The sequence below is a fragment of the Drosophila nasuta genome, chromosome 3 (assembly GCF_023558535.2).
Source record: "Drosophila nasuta strain 15112-1781.00 chromosome 3, ASM2355853v1, whole genome shotgun sequence".
Classification (NCBI taxonomy): Eukaryota; Metazoa; Arthropoda; class Insecta; order Diptera; family Drosophilidae; genus Drosophila; species Drosophila nasuta.
The window spans coordinates 32,437,144-32,454,540 of record NC_083457.1 but is presented as its reverse complement, the minus strand read 5'-3'; the positions used below and the strand labels follow the sequence as shown (position 1 = coordinate 32,454,540).

Sequence of the window (17,397 nt, the reverse complement as noted above, 5' to 3'; positions counted from 1 at the left end):
GCAGACTGTTTTGGCATGGGTCAGTGGCTTCTTGTCTGTTATTTGAACGGACAGCTGCTAATAAATGAAAATTAAATAATGCCAAAACAAAACAAAAAAAATGTATAGATTGAGACAAGAGCATGTGAATGCTTTTAAGTGACAATTAATTGGCACGTCAACGTACGCTGCTTACAAAAAAACATAACAAACTTTTGCATTAAATGCTGCTGCGACCGAGCACAAAATTAATATTAATTGTATTCCATTTCACATTTACTGCTCCTGTTGCCGACACAATTAGGGGTTCGTCCCGTCCATTTTCGGGGGGCCAAGACAAAGAGCGACCAAGTGAGCTGTCGAGCAAAAGCTTCGATGTTGCTAATAAATTGAATTTATTACAAACGATATGCGGCCGACATTTCAGGCCCCAGAGATTCAATTTGCTTTCCAATATTTTGTATGTGTGTGTGAGTGAAAGAACATACATTTTTGTTCTGCTTTTATTTTGCACAACTTTGATTGAATTTATGCATGTAAATAAAAATTGTTCGTTGAGTTTTGACAAATATTTTCATTAATAAACTCTTTACTTGATGGCATATATTTTTCCTATTACTTTCTTTTGCGAAATGCAAATGGGACAAGCACTGAACTTTTCACACACTTTGTCAGGCTATTAAATACGTCGTTTTTTTCATCTTGTAATTTAGACCTTTAAAAAATTAAAATCTCAACAAGTTTGTAAATTATGCACATACATTAGAAACTTTTGCCACGGTCCAGAGCATAGAACAATTGTTGAGCTGCTGATTTGTCTGCGTCTTGCATAGGCAGGAAAACCTTTATGTTTTGAACAGACTGAACAAGAAAAGCAATTCATTTGAGAATTGCACCAACTTTTGTACCCGTCGGGAGCCGAGAGTTTTTAGCCCTGCGACATTGAATTTTACACAGTTTAAATTCATATTGTGGTAAAAACATTTTCAATAGAAATTTAATAGAAAAATATTTTCTGGTATATCAGTACTTTAATTCAAATATAAACAATTTGTGCATATACCCACTTAAAAAAGTGTAGCAGCAAACACAAATTGATTGTAGCCTGTGAGCATTTTTATGCCGTGGGGAGCGAATAAGCGAGAAAAAAACAAGTAATAGAGCTACAGTCGAGTGAAATCGACTGTGAGATACCCGATAACCACTTTCCTTAAAACCATATTCTAAAAATATACAACATTAACATACCGAAAAATACTATGGGATTTGGATTTAGCATTGCATTAAGAATATATCATAGAACACAAAATATATCACAAAAAATACTGAAAATATGCCAACGTCTATATTTTGTCCTACATTAAAAATATACCATAGAGTGCGAAATATACCTGATTGCCAGCCAAAGCAGTTAAGATCCAATTGAAGTAGGCGTTATTTACCATGTTGATCAAGAATATATATATTTTATATGATCGGACATGCCTCCTCCTGCCTATTACAAACATTTCCTGCAGTCACAAAGTTATTATACCCTTCTACCCAGCCGGTATAGGGTATAAAAAGTTCAAATTGCAGGCGAGTGTGGTCTAATGTTTGCCTTTTTCATTTGCTCATAAATTTGTAAATATTTAATGAGCACTGCGCTTGCAGGTTGACTATTGAGTGCGCATTTAAAATTGGTGAAAACTCACACACTTGAAATGCCAACATGGCGTATGCGTAATGCACAATTTGCCAGAGGAAATGCCTTTAAATCCGATCTATAAACAAATCACCCGTAAAAACCACACAAGCAGGCCTGACTGCGACAACAAGTGCACTTATTCGGCAAAGTCAGACGAGAGCAGTGACGTGAGCAGAGGGAGAGCGGAGGGCGAGAACTAAGAGTAGCTTGAGTTGTGAGTCATCTGGTTGCATTTGGTTGACGCTGCTGAAGCTGAAGTGTCGTCAGTTGTTTGGGGCTCTAAAGTGCTGCAAGGTGACTTCAACTTTTGCCGCTTAAGTGTTTGCATCGCAGAGTGTGTGTCAGTGTGTATGCGTCTAATTTGTGTAAGTACACAGAGAATGTGAGAGAGGGAAAATGTTAGAGAAGTGTTGCCTACTTTTCAGCGCTGTCATTCCCTACGGATTCACAGTGCACTTAATTGGCGCATCTTGTGTCACGCTTAGCACAAACTGAGTACCAACAGTCTGCACACAGTACATTTTACTTACTGCTCTCGTTCGCTCTCTCTCTCTCTCTCTTTCGCTTCGAAAATGCCATCAAAATAAATCAATGAAAAGCGCTGCATAACTTCATTATCCCCTCTCCGTTGTGTGCTTGCCTGGCTGACTGCAGATAACTGTGCGACACACGTATCTGGGAAAGCCAAATGCATTGCAATGAGCGCAACGATTTTCCCTTTTTGCTTCAACTCCAACAAGGGCAAGCCACTTTTTAGATTGTCGCATCCCCTACGCATTGCATTTTTATGCGCGTTTTCCCCCTCTCTTTTGGCATAGTCGAAATCCCAGTCAGGCATTTGGATGCTGTTCCTGCTGCTCCTTGTTTGCTAATCGCCGAGAGTCGCATTGCAAACACCGTGCTCGAGTTTTTCTCATGATGCTGCATCTTCTTTTCTGCACTAGCGTTTTGTTAGTTGATATTCCAATCGAGTTTCGATTTCCGGTCTACGCTTAAAATGTCACTCTGCAGTGCAAAGAAAACAGAAAAAAAAAATAAAAGGGGGAAAACTAACTGCGCTCTATCGCAGAGCCTTCACTTTGCTTCGCAAATGCAATTCGATTTGTTTTGAGAAAGTATTCTGCGATTTCTTGTTCACTCAATTGAAGCAATTGCCGTGCGTTATCCTTTAAATGTCACTGCCATGGTTATTGTAATGGTATTAGCATGGAAAATAATATATATTGCGAAACGTTGTGCATCTAATCCGCTTATTGACAGTCAAAGAATTGTGTTTAATTCATTAATATTTTACAATTATTTTTATACCGAAATATTTATGTAGATTTTGACAATTATATTAATGCATTTTAAGCAATATTTCAATACTTAAATTTGGCATTTATAGGTATTCTATCTAGCAGCTATTTCTTAGCTACAATTTATAGCCCAAATTAATAGCCTTACAAGAACTATATTTCGTAGATGCTCCCGGTATAGTTTGCACTTAGTTTTATGCTTCATTAAGTTTCTTGCTAAATGCTAAACGTTGCACATAAATCGAGCATTGCGCTTTGCTTAATTCAATGGCAAAATCCGGCTACAAATTACAAAACTGTGAACACTGCCTTGAGATAAACTCATTAATCATGGCGTTGCTACTGCCCCTTGACATTTCCAAATGCCACACTCGAAGTTCAAGTATAAAAAATTATGAAAAATATGCAAGAAAGTATAAAACAAAGATCCAGGCAGTTTGTCAGACAGTTCATCAGTCAGTCGGAGCAATGCAAAGCCTCGTGAAGAAGCAGCTTCCATTGCCTGCTGGGAACGTGAACGCGTTGCAAAATGAAAATGAAAATGGTGCCACTTACTTTAATTGCTGGCCCTCGTTGCTGCTCGCTTGGTCATGCAATACACAAAAGCAGTTGGCCAACTGAGGCAAACGCATTGTTGCTTTGAGCTTGGAAAGTTCGTTCGCGAGGTTCATATAATTAAAGCGTCGCTTTCACTGCAACAATGCGACTGCGACAGCCGTTAAGTTCGCTAGCTGCTCATTGTGTGTGTGCAGCAACAAAGCCTGGCTTTGTAACTCGACCAAGATGCCCCCGGAAAAGTGTGGGCTGTAAAACATTTTCACGCTCAACAACTGCCAAATGGCAGCTGGCACTTTCCTTGCTCTTCTTGGGTTTTGCACTTAATTGAACACATTAACTCAAAAGCGGCAACCTGCGACCACACCATATTGATTGCCCCGCTCACACTTGCTTCACGTCGCCTCAAATTTCACATTTTCGTGCGCAGCCACAAAATGTGCTGTGGCACATGTTGCTGCTTCTGCTGTGGCTGCTTTCATTACATAATTGCCAAGGCGAGCGGCGGACAAGAGCATTTAACAACTTCTACATTTAGTGAGTGACTTTCACATGGACTTCAAGAGTGACTTCAACAGCAAACAGCAACTTGAGCTCATCATAAATGTTTAAATAACTCTCAGAGAAAAACTTGTTACACTTTTCTACTGCTACTTCCTGCTCATGATGTAAATTCATTAGAAACTTTAATTAATATTCAACAAACGGAAATGCTATCGATTCGATGCACTGGAATATTGTTAACGAAAAGTTTGCTTTTGAGTCCTCGGACGAACGTGGCGTATGCGTAATGGACACAACTTTCTGCCTGGCCATGCAAATGCTGGCTAGCTGATACAATTTGTGAGTGTGTGTGTGTTTCAAATTACTTTTTGTATTCTGGCCGAACGTAAATGGAGTGTGCATTGTGCTGGGCTATGTTACAAGAGGCTCGAAATGAGTTCACAACTAGTTAAATTAGTCATTATTCGAGCTTAGATTTGACTTTAGCTAAAGCAAAACTCAACGTTAAATTTGTGTAATGGATTTTCAAATCATTCCTATTATCAACATTTTTAATTTAATCACGTCTTTCACTCGACTTTAATTACTTATTTTACTTGCTTTGATTTCTCTTGGAGTTTTAATTATTTTTTTTAGCCTTCTTCTATTCCTCTTCAATACTCATTCACTTGAGTGTTATTTTTTCTCTCTCTCTCTCTCTATCTCTCGGTCTCTTCATTGGCAGCATTGACATGTTAAAGTCCTTGTCGTCACATTCAATACGCTTAACTTTTCAACATCTAGTGAAATCCGAGCAATCGTATTTATTTATTTGCTTTACTTTGTTCTCCCCAAAAAGAGAGAATGATTGGTAGAATAAATAAATACTTATACAACATGATGTTCGTAATTCTGTATGTAATTTGCGCTTTGTTGGCTTTGATCCATGAACGGTCAAAGCTTTTTCCACTCATCTAATTCAATTAGCATCACTTCATTGGCCAATTGTGTAAGCAAATTTTGTCATAAGTCTTGAAATTTTCAAATTGAGCAGTCTCTCTCTCACTTCATTAGCACTTTATTACCGAGCATACTAGGCGTATGTGGGATTTTTCTCTGCTTGCACAGCAAAATAAGCCACAAAAATTCCATTGGATGTGTGTGTAGGGGTGAAAATTGTTTTGTGGCTTTGGTGTGAAAAATAGAAAAACATTTTCTTAGCTTTTGCAATTGCATTGAGAAGAACCACAACAAATCATTGTCTGTCCAAAAATCGAAAAATAAATTGAAGTGATTTCTGTTGTGTATGCGATGTTGTTGCCTTTGCTGCTTGCTGAGCTGCTGAGCTGTCCCTTGTGGTATTTCGACCGCATCCGCAAAACTCCTTTTCCACTTTTCTCCATTCTGCCTGTCGTACAAAAGTGTATCTTTAAAAATGGCTTTGAACTTTTTGCTGTGCATGAAGCGAAACCGAAAACTGAAACCGAAAAACCTAAACCAAATGGCAAAAGCCAAAAAGCGTCCGGATTGTCAGTCAGCATTGTAGCCATGCCAGTTGTCAAACGCAGACGCAGATGCAGATCGGGTACTTTATTGTGCCCAAGCAAGGAGTAACAGCAGCGTTTTACAGATTTCAACAGGACTAATCGGCAAACTAAACTGCTGTTTACAATTGATGGTAAGCATCACTCTTCTGCTTAGTCGATTGCTAGATGAGCAATAATCAAACTAATGTGTCGATTAAGTGTTTAAAATAAACGTGAAATTTAACATAATGTTTCTGCAGAGTCTGTTTTATTTTGCAATTAAGTGTCATAAGATATTTTTAACACGATTTTAAAGATTATTAAAGATTAATAAGCAAACTAAAGTCGCGACAAAATGATTCTAATTTAAGTGTAAGTCAACATAATGCTTCTGTTTAGTCTGTTTTATTTGCTGTTAAGTATCATAACTTATTTTCCATTCGATTTACAGATTAGTTATCAAACTGAAGTTGCGAATAATTAACTTTAAATTTAACTCAATTTTTCGTATGAGCCGGCACTTAATTCACTAGATATTAACCAGTTGCTTAAAAAGATTACAAGTCTAATAAATAAACTAAAGTCGCCAATTAATGTTAAAGCAAACTTCGTCCTCCTCTTAATATTCACAGGATATTTTCCAGTCGATTAATAGCTGAGCAAGAGTTTTATTTTTTGTATTTGACTGTCAAAGCAGTTGCTCTTATGAATGTGTGTGTGTGTATGTCGGGGGTCATAAATTCAATTTCGTAAATGGATACAGAGCAAACGCTCGTCGCGTTTTGTCACTTGCAGCACATGCAACGTTCAACGTTGAGCGTGCAACGTGCAATGCTCAAAGTGCAACTATGCTCTCAATATTTGTGACGACACACAATGCCAAAGTAAGTTCATGTGTTTCTTTATGTGTGTGTGTGTGTGTGAAAAGGCAGTCCGGTGTGCTGGTTTATTGTGCCCCTGCGGCGGATGCCATGTCATGTCAACTATATAATAAGTTTGCCGATTTGACTGCTGCCATTCAAAAAGGAGACGAAGAACAAGAAAACTTTGTCCACTATCCACTTTGGTATTATGCTTACTGCAGGGTTGGTCACACGTCGCGTATGTGTAATCTCTTGTATTTATTGATTTTTCTTTCGTTTTACATACAACAACAGTAAAATACAAATTCTATATATAGACATCGGTTGCTGCTGCTTCTGTTGCTGCTGCTGCACAACATCGATTATTCATTAATAAATTTATTTTCGTGTTGTTTTTTCGGGGAAGATTTTTCAGCTTGTTTGCCTTGGAAATTGTGTCAAAGCTTGTGAGACTGTCATTAATTGTCTTTTGCACTTTCGACTACAAGCATTATTTTTAGCTACTCAACAAAAACCAAGAAAATTGCTATGAACGGCTGCGCACATTTTGATATTTATTTATTCATTCAATTTGATTGTCACTTAAGAGCAGCAGACATAAATTAGCGCATATAATTCTTTGAATTAAATTGAAATATATTTTTTTCAGCGTATTTATAGAACACTAAAAGAGAACTAATTAAGTTTTCTTTCCCAAAGTCACTAAGCAAATTAAAAGAGTGGCTGGTCCAGAATTCAAGAAAATTGCTGTGAATTGCAGTTTACACTTTGAAATCTAACTTGATTGTCGCTTAAGTATAACAGAAATTTATTTGAATTAAATTCTAATTCAAATTGTATTTGTAGTTAATCGATAGAGTACTTGGATAAATTATGACTGGCCAAAAGACTCCTAACAATTAAATTAGTGGCTGACTAGCGGTCAAGAAAATTGCTTTTACTTTGATATTTCTTGATGCTTGATATCAAAAATATTTGAGCATATATCACTTTGAATTAAGTTGAAATATATTTTGAATTATGTATGCTAACAAAATGAGCAAATTGAGATATTTCTATGACATCCCATAATTTACTAAGCAACTAAATTAGCTCAAGGCAAGAAAACTGCTATGAATAGCAGCATTCGTTTAGAAAATTATTTATTTGTTTAACATATTTGTATGACTTCTCAAAGGTTACTAAACAATTGAATTAGTGTTAAATGTTGGGCATATATCACTTTGAATAAAATTCAGTTATATTTTAAATCAGACTTATGTGCAGTGGTCTGATTAAGTTATATTTATGACTACCTAAATTTATTGCATGCATTGTGGAAGTCAAGAGCACATATTTATTTGAATTAAATTCAAATATATATTTTAAATCATATTTATGGCTAGTTGGCAGAGCAACAAGAGGGACTAATTAAGTCATTTTTATGACTGCCGAAAGGCACTGAAACAATTGAATTAGTTTTAGTCCTGACCGTTATGACCGTTACTCAAGTGGCAGACATTTTGCAAGGCAAATGGCAGCTGGCGAAATGTTTGCTCGGCACGCACTTCAATTCAAGCCATGGCTGCCACTGTGCCTTGGATTTGGACTTCGTTTGCAGCTGCATCTTCAGCTCCAGCTCCAGCTGTTTATGCTGCTGGGCATTTATTGCATTCAGAAGACGCAGCGGGCGTCAATTTGATGTGCACAGAAGTTGGCGCTGTCTTTGCCAGAGAAATGTATTTCTTGCACTTTGAAATCAAGCTGAATTCTTTACTCAGATACCCTTATAAAAAAATTCATATTTTTGTATAGAGAAATAGTAACTTTCTATTAAGTAATTAATTTTCTCTTCAATTTATAAAAACCAAAAAAAAAGTCTATCACATTTTGAAAAAATGTTTTGCAGTGTATTTCTTGATCAACAACTTTTTCCACCTACTTTCGCGCGTATTTATTTATTTTCAGTGCAAATGGTACTTCATTTTATTTAATTTTATTTTTTTGGTGGGGAAAACGTTATGGCAATAATCTCATTTGACCGAGTTGAAGTGGCATTTCAGTGTGGATTCAGTCGCGTTGCACAGTTGAGTCGATGCGGTGGCCAAGAAGATGGCGAACATTGGCACGAGAAATGAGAACTCTTTGCTTTATTTGCAGGACCAACAAAGAAAATAATGAATTTCCATAGAAAATAACCAAACAAATAAAAATAAATAAAAAAAAGAGGAAACCAATTAAACAGCTTTAAAAAAAAATTCTCCACAACAGAACCAAGAAACGCAAACCCAAAACAAACTGACCAAATAAAATGCTATAAATGTGTGCTGTGTATAAAAATAAATGAAAACAAAAAGTAAATAAATGAATTGTTAATTAAATGTAAATAAATGTTGAATTTAGTGTGCTTAACTTAAACTGAGGACCAACAAAAAACAAAAACAGGAAACAGATATCCAACTACACACAAAACAAAATATAATAAATGAATATAAAAGGGAAAGTTAATTGAATTTTGTATAAAACTTTCTAAGCTGCTGTGCAACATCAATGTGAGACTTGTGCATAACCTTAAACAACAATAGAGCAACAACTAGTTAAACTAACTATATCAAATATGGAACTTAATAGAACATTTATATATTTAAGTGTACATATGACCAAATAAATGGTACACAGTTTGGTAAAAGCTTTAATTAGTGCTTAAGTGAAAGAGTGTAAATCGAGGCTCACTTTTAGTGTCAATTGACCAAGGATTCATGTAAATATCGAACACATACACACACAATCTATAACAACTGAAAGTGTAACTCTAGACTGTGCTTAAAACATACAAAACTATTTAACTAGCTATATACATAAACTATTCAAGAATTTTGAACAGCATTTAAATAAAACTAAAACGTCAGGTAAACAACACGTTTGCAATCAACTGCAGAAAATATTACCAATAATTTTTGGGAGCATTTTTTTGATTAAATGTTTGAAAAATAAATGTGCTTGTGTTGTGTGTTTTAAATATTGAATGTAATTTAAAGTTATTGCATCTCCTAGTCTGTCGTAACTCTGTCTATCTTTATCTGTAATCATCTATCATCACTTTCCCTCTGGCCGTTCAGAGTTTCTCTCCTATTGCCAACATGAGCAGCTATAGCAACAGCAACAACAACAATAACAATAACAACATCAATAACATCAACGACAACAACAGCAACAATAATAACAACAACAATAACAATAATAATAGTCCTATAAGTGTTAAGCACAACTACAAGTTAGTTGGTTGGTTTTCACAAGTAAGTTTTATTTTTCTAGACTCTCTCTCTCTATTTCTCTCTCTCGCATTTGTTTGGAAATAAATTACCTCATCTTTATTGACACATTTCAAAAACACGATTCACGACAATTTTGCACGCATTGCGCAACCAGCGTGAACTGTGTAAAATGTCACAAGTTACTTTCCTTTTTGCTCTCTATCAATGCGAAATCAAATTAAAATGCCAATCCTTTTGCCACTCACACACACGCAGTACAACTTGCAACACATTGAAGTGCACACACACACACACACTTGCACAATTTAGCCATTGTTGTCGTTGCTCTGACCTGGCATCATCATCATCATCATCATCTTTGTCATCCCTTTAACAGTGGCTTCATTGTAGTTTGTTACCTTACTTACATTCGAGTTGACTCCTTTGCTTTGCCACTTCAGTTTTTCGTCTCTCTAGACTTTGGCTTTCTTGGCATCTTATGTGTATCTTAATTAGCTTCAAGTTTTCCTTAAGTTTCACAGATTATTCATACATATTTAAGCTGTCGTGAAAGTGTGTGCATTATTCCGCTTTCAAAACTTTTGCATTGCGATTGAAATATTGATGTTTTCCGGCTGGCATTAAGTTTGACTAAAAGTTTAACAACTGATTAAAGCGATGAAATAAAACTGAATTAAATTGAGAACAAAACAATATACGTAAGCGTAGGTGGAAATAAATGAAACTTTAATTCTCAAAAGGAATTGCATTGTTAGGAGATTAAAAAATTATCTTTCGTGCTTAAAATCTTACTGTAGAACTAGTAAAATATTAAATTAAAATGAAACCAAAAAATAAATAAAATAGTGTTCTTTTCTAACTTTCAAGTTCCATTCCTCTCTTTAATTTCATCAATTTAACAATTTTACTGTAACAACAATATTTCTATTGTCACATTGAATAGATATGTACATAGCTGCAACAATTGAATTGCTGGTATCTAAGACAATAATGTAAAGCAACACTCTGTGATATGTCAAAATCAAACATATTGAAATACAAAACAGATAAAAGGCAGCAAAAATAATAAATCGAGAGGAGAATGCGAAACCATGGCAAAAGGCCAGTGCAAAGAGGAAAACAAAATCAGAACAAAATAAAACAAAACAAACCTTTCAATTTTGCGTTTTAAATCAAATGAAAATGCGTCAATAAAAAAGTCGTCTGGCTTTTGCACACTTCAATAGACAACGCTTGACAATTGCGATCAATGAGAGAGAATGATTACACAATGAAATTTGATTATTGACAGCATTCACTGCGGCATGCTAAATGCGCAACATGGACGGCGATTAAAATGGTTTGTAACTAAGGGTGAATAAGAGTGGGAAGTGTAATTAAAAAAAAAAGAGTATTGAAAAGTTTTAATAAAGTCGCAAAACAATTGGCTTTTATTAGCTAATGAAATGTACTTTAGAATGAAGTAGTTGTAGTTTAATTTTAGCTAAGGGTGAGAGACATTGAGAAATGTGATTTAAGAAAAGAGTATTAAGAAGCTGGAATGAAATTGCAAAGTAATTGTAAGTCAAGTGTTATATTGGCTATACGCACTTTAGAGTGAAGAAGGCTTAGTTAATTTTAGCTAAGGTTTAAGAAATGCGAGTATAAAGAAGCTGAAATGAAGTCGCAAAATAATTGTAAGTCACGTGCTAGTTAGCTAGTTAAACGCACTTTAAAATGAATTAATTTCAATTAATTAATTAATTGAATATTTAGTCAATTTACAGGGTAACTACTCGTCTGTCACTCACTCGCTTGGCAGTTCCTTCATTTTTGGCATTCAAACGCTTAACACTTGACGGTGTGTGGCCAAGTAAATCACCAGAACTTTTGCCAGACTTCAATTAAAGTGATTCCCTCCTGCGGCGGGAGTGATGATTGTCAGCGGCAGCAGCATCACAAGATGACGATGCTGAGAGTGAGCAGGACGAGGAGGAGGAGCAGGAGGCGGGGGGCAGGTGGCCTGGTGGGACAATCAATACTGGTTTTTAATGAAGAAATAAAGTGGCCATTTTCGTGTTGTGCTGTGTCGTAAAAATTGTCTACATTTTTATTACGTACACACATATAAATTCTTCTTTTTTTGTGTGTGTTGGCCAGAAAGGGCGCATTTTTACGGCACACGCCTCCTGGAAGAATGCCTGGCCAAAGGACAATGAAATAAGCGTGTCCTCATCGAACACACACACACAGAGAGAGACGAAGAACGTGGCCTAAACGCCTTCGTTGAGCTGGAAAATATGCCCTTTTGTGGTATGCCAACATCAGCAGCAGAACAGCACAGTGGGAGTACAAGTGTTTATTTCGGCATTTTGCTTTATATGCCTCCCACCTCGCAACATCCCTCTTCAAAATAACACCCTACATTCTGTGTTGTTTTCTGTGTGCTCTAATGCTCTCTGTGTGTTGTGCCTGCTGCCTGGTCAGCACTTGTGTGTGCTCCAACGAACGCACTTAACCCAAGCCAAGACAAAAGCCAGCCCTCGGCTGGACTTTGCTTTGGTCGCCACTTCTCGCAAGTTTTTGTGCCCTAATGATTATTGGGCTGATTTCTTTTCAGGCCATTGTGCGTGTATTTTTCGCTTTTTGAGGCATGTCGTTGGAATGCTAAAAATGTTGCCATTGTTTGTTTTTCTTCTTTTTTTTATGATTTTGCAGTGGGCGTGAAATCATTTAAGGACATCGCCATCGGCCTGTCTCGCCTGCTGTGCGCTTGATAAGCCTGCATTTAGTGGGGTTTGTTTAACTGTTTCTGCTAATTTTACACATTCCATAGGCTTGTCGTGGTTTCAGTCTTTCTATTGGTTATGCGGGTTTCGATATCGTTGTTGGAATTGTGATTTTGTTATTTTTTGTATAGAAGTGTGATTAGTGATTCAATTTGCTGCAAGATCATCAATTGAATTCGAAATTCTGCTCGAAGCTCTTTCTATTGCTATATCAATTACTATAGAAGGGTAATTAATGGTTGAATTTGTCGCAACAATATCAATACAATTAGTGGTTATCCTAGTAGCTATTTTCGTTGTAGAAGTTAGTGTAGTAGTTGTTATAGAAGTTCGTGTAGAAGTTGTTGAAGAAGATGCTGTAGAAAATGGTGTATAAGTTCGTGTAGTAGTTTTTATTGTAGTTTATGTAGGAGTTGTTTTAGAAGTTGGTGTAGAAGTTGTTTTAGAAGTTGCAGAAGCAGTTTTTTTATTTGTTAGTGTAGAAGTCGGAGTGAGAGTTGTTGTTGGAATTGTTGTCATTGTAGAAGTGTGATTAAAGATTTTATTTGTATTACAAGTTCTGCTAGACATTGGTATAATAAATGTAGTAATAGAAGGTGTATAAGTGGTGGTATAAGTTGTTTTATAGGTTACTGTAGAAGTTGATGTAGGAGTTGCCGTAGAAGTTGGTGTAGAAGTTATGTGAAAGTTTTAGTATGAATTTTTGTTGTTGTAGAAGTGTAAATACTTTTTTTTTTTAAATAGCTTCAATTGAATTAATAGTTCTGTTATCGTAGAAGCAGTTTCAATTGCAGTATCAACTGCTGCAGAAGTTGGAGAATTAATTGTTGTAGGCATTGGTGTATAAGCTGATGAAGAAGTTGAGGTAGGAGTTGCTTTTTTGCATTGCCTTTTGAGTTGCATTGAGGAAGTTCTACTAGTAGTTTCTGTAATAGAACTTGGATTACCAGATGTATAAATCATTCTAGATGAGTATATACCCAGGCCTTGACTTGTCATTAATAATGCCTTCGGCAATTCCTTTTCGAGTATCCTTCATGACAGCTCAATCTGAAGTATAATATCACCTGCTCTGCAGGGCATTTAACTCATGCTGCATGCACCTCTTATTCTCTACAAAAGAAGAGAAACTGCTCTAAAAGAAAACTCTATAGAAAGTTGCGTGCTACTTTCGCCTTGCTGCGATTGCACTGACTGCAGCAGTATTAAACATTTAGTTGCACAAAGGCAGCAAAGTTTTATCATTTTATCAACTACTTTGGGGTAACTAAATCTCGCAAACCTTTTGTTTCAATCACTATTTACTTGACGTAACTGTCGCGAAATGCATGTCATTAATTAGATCCAGTTTAATATGAGAATACAATTACATATATAAAAAGTAATGGAAACGGCTTAGTTCCGGTTCCAGTTGTTCGGGTTCGCTCCGAACTCAGGCTGAGACCAGTTTTAGTCATTGCTGCTTCGTTTCTTCAGGCACTTTTCTTTACATTCCCGTTCACTATAGCCCTTGGCACATGTGAATCCTTTGCGGCATACACCCTTTGACAGTACCCACACCTCTTGAAGTGGAGCACACATTGTGCGTTGATATCCCTCAAATACCATGACTCGCATTTCACATTTCTCGACTGTAAAAGGAAACATTAATTTCTATACAAACTGAAATTTGATAATGTTGCGATTGACTCACTCACTGCGTCTGCATCCTCATCAGTTATTGCTTTAAGAGGAAGCAATGCCAAGAACCCGCATACAAGCCACAAAGATCCCATCACCTGAACTGCAACTAAAACTGAAACTACAACATTGCAATAACTTCATCAGACTGTTGAACTTTTGTCGCATTTCAAGGCGTGAAATTCATTTGCTACAGTTGACAGCTTCCACAAATTTAGTCTTCAACAAGCTGTGGACGCTTTAAGTCATTTAATGTATTTAAATTTATCAGCACAGCAGTCCCGACTGACCATTTTTGAATCGCTTTTTAAGCAACTTGGATAAATATTGAGCCTTGATTAACTTGAAGCGTTTTTGGGTTGTGTGTCCCCCAAAAATGAAGTGAATGGCCATGCGAACGTAGCTTTGCTGAAATTATAAAGCTATTAAAGACTGTCAGAGTTTGCCTAATTAACAAAGTGTACAGAGTGTCTGACGCCCTTGGCGAGGTAATGACGATGCAAAGTGTTTGTTTTCGCATACCCTGTAATAGAAATGAGTTTCCAATGAATGCAAAGTTGTTGCAGGAGATTTATAAGCGCTTTTTTATAATATTAAGTATTCGAAGTAGGCACTTATTTCAAAGAAATTAAAAAGATAATTAATACTTTAAAATGCTGGGTACTTCGAAAAGTTTTATTAAACATAATTGGTTGGATTAAGTTAAAGCGTACATGACTGATTTTTTTAAATTCGGAGTAGTTCAAAATGCTTTATAAAGCTTAGTAGGTTGCATTAAGTTAAAGCCTACACGAAAGATTCAGTTCATATATTTGTATAATAATATAGTAGGGATTTGATTCCCTAAATAGACCTTATATTTTGGATTTTTTAACGTGACTACATAGATAAAGTAATTCAAAATTAAGAAGATTTAAGATCTACAGTAAATTTCTCATTATATTTGGTATCGTTTTAAAGTATTGTTAAAATAATCAATGCTATTGCAGGCCATCCAATAGTCTCTCACTTTGCTATTGTTCTATTCCAAATTGTTTTATTGACTTTCAGTTTCTCTCTCTCTTTCTTTTACTGTCTCCAACTGTGGCTATCTCGCTCTCGCTTAGCGCACGTGTAATTAAGTTTTGTGAACGCTATTGTATTTCGATTGGTATTGGTATTGGTGCAGACGTTGTGACAATGTCCTTGGGTAAATTTATGTAAATTTCGATTAATTTATTTTTTTGACACAAGTCCAAGTTGTCCCCCAACCAAGCGCCTGCTCATTAAGTAATGAGTGTGACAGAGAGAGAAAGAGAGAGATAGACAAAGCTGACTCTGTCATTAGGATAAATAACTGTTGTCTAATTGAACGGAAGTCTGTTGCTACTGCTGATGACAAGCGAAGTATTTGATATTTACTTAACGCCTGATTGCAGGCTGATCAATGCGTAATCAATCAATGCTACCAAAAATATCCTATGGCATTTTCCAATTGATTTTCCTGCCACAGCTGGCATATAATGAGAGACAGAGAGAGAGAGAGATAGAGAATACACTGATGGAGAGAATTTCCCCTCATTTCCGCTGTACATTCTGTTTTTTCTTTTTTTTTTTGGCAAAGATATCGCTTTAAAGACGAAAAACCCGCTCTGTAAAATGCTCTTCGTATTTCAATTTCCGGTCCGCACTAACACACACACACAAGCGATTTGAAACTTGCAAGCAGCTGTCCAGCTATGCAGTTGTCCCGCTTCCACCTTCCCCCCTCAAACTCCAACTGTTCCTCTCATTCATTCGTTCGCTCATTTTGTGTGGCGCTTAAAAGTGATTGATGCTGCCGGAAGTTGCTTGGTTTTGCTTTGCTGCTCTTCCTCTTGCCCCCGGGACATGTCATTTAGATTTGCTTTTCGATTTATGATTTCACTTGGCTTTTTTGCATGCTTTCTAAGCTCCCAAAAATTACAAACACAGACACATACACACAAGCACACACACTTAAATCGAAAATATGATTCGTTTTGCATAATTCATGCTGCTTACAATAACCATCGAACAACAACAACAACAACTACAACAAAAATGGCAATGAATTGCTTTACTAAATTGACTCGCAACATCAATCAAATCAACAATAACAACAACAACAACAAATATCAAATGCAATTACAACAACAACAACGTGCGCTGCTGAAATGTATTTTGGAAAAATCCGTTTGCTTCTTCACACAATTCCTGTTTGCATTCACAATTCCCGCTACTATTCGACTCACTTCACTCCACCCACGAGCAGAATGTCAATGTTCTTCTTTCGCTTGCATAATCTCCAGCGCGCCGAGGAGAACAAGCGCAAGAAGCGCGTGGAGCAACAGCGTCAACAGCAGCGCCAGCGTCGAGGCGCCAAGGTCTTCAAATGTGTCAGCGACTCAACTGGCCACCTGACGCTGGCCCCATCTCGACTCTTCGAGCGCACGCCAATGAGTCCATCCGACAGCCTGGACGAGATTGCGCTTCAAATACCAAGGTGAGTCTGTGTTCTCCGAGTGTTGCCCCTAAAGGCAACGTGTGAGTGTGTGTGTGTGTGTTACGATTACTTTGTTGAACAACAGAACGAGAGAAGAGAGAAAGAAAAGTCACAACCTCTCGCCATTGAACAACTTTTGCCAGTACCAACACGAATTGTTTTTCTTTACCTGAGCTGAACTCCTGGGGGCAGCTAAAGCAACAGCTAACATTCTACAACGACGACGAGAGTACAAATAACCAAAAAGTCAGTTTAGAAATGCAACCTCTTCACATTCACATTTGTGGGATATGGAATAATGCTTTCTGTTTTTGCTTTCTTTGTACCCCTTGCTTATGTAACACACACACACACACACACATCGTATAACTTTGCCATTATTCTTTTGTGTATTATTATACGAGTACGCAGCAAGCTTCCAACTTATAATGTACAATCTCAACTTGATTTGTTACACAACAAGCATGAAAAGCCAAACAGCTGCTAAACGAAACTTTAATACACTTTATCGCAGAGTTTTGCACAGAGAATCTATTGCATAAGTGAGACCCATCCTAAATATAAGCTTGGGTTTTTGTATTTAAGCAATAAATTTTAGATGTAACTAAAATACAAAAATTCTTTACTAACACATTTTTCGATTTAAGTAAAACATATATAGCAATAATAATATTCTAATTTGAAGATTTTATTTGCTACTTACAGTTCTAGTGGAGCAAACTGTTCCATTTTATTTAAAAATATTATATATATATAATATTTTTATTATTTATTATATATATATAATATTTTTCCTTTTTT

General features: G+C 36.4%; 2 protein-coding genes across 19 annotated transcripts in view; one reads left to right on the top strand and one right to left on the bottom strand.

The window, feature by feature from the left end:
* The window catches only part of LOC132788814 (potassium channel subfamily T member 2), a 145,605-nt gene that overhangs the window by 75,541 nt on the left and 52,667 nt on the right, over positions 1-17,397 (top strand). For 12 of the 17 annotated variants that reach the window (XM_060796423.1, XM_060796427.1, XM_060796418.1 and 9 more), the window contains exons 1-2: positions 9,496-9,666; positions 16,403-16,596. The exons of 4 other annotated variants lie outside the window; for them this stretch is intronic. In XM_060796423.1, the coding sequence (XP_060652406.1) occupies positions 9,511-9,666; positions 16,403-16,596 (350 nt within the window). In that variant the 5' untranslated portion in view covers positions 9,496-9,510. Of the gene's footprint in view, positions 1-8,530; positions 9,280-9,495; positions 9,667-16,365; positions 16,597-17,397 lie in introns of those variants that run through there. One more of the 17 variants, XM_060796422.1, reaches the window with a different exon arrangement.
* LOC132788817 (uncharacterized) lies at positions 13,748-17,340 on the bottom strand. Of its 2 annotated transcripts, XR_009632659.1 has the most exons (4): positions 17,300-17,340; positions 14,384-14,515; positions 14,107-14,322; positions 13,748-14,044 (listed from the first exon to the last, which is right to left on the bottom strand). XR_009632659.1 is itself a non-coding variant. In XM_060796437.1 (2 exons), the coding sequence occupies exons 1-2, from the start codon at positions 14,186-14,188 to the stop codon at positions 13,863-13,865; spliced, it is 264 nt and encodes an 87-aa protein (XP_060652420.1). In that variant the 5' UTR covers positions 14,189-14,271; the 3' UTR covers positions 13,748-13,862. The 2 variants fall into 2 exon arrangements, 1 of the variants encoding a protein (XP_060652420.1); XM_060796437.1 differs by lacking the exons at positions 14,384-14,515; positions 17,300-17,340 and having other exon boundaries at positions 14,107-14,271.

Excerpts from the sequence above, each read along its gene's own strand:
- LOC132788817 (XM_060796437.1), bottom strand. The coding sequence starts at position 14,188 with ATGGGATCTTTGTGGCTTGTATGCGGGTTCTTGGCATTGCTTCCTCTT. Across the intron at positions 14,045-14,106 it reads TGAGGATGCAGACGCAGTGA|TCGAGAAATGTGAAATGCGA; the intron begins GTGAGTCAATCG and ends TTCCTTTTACAG.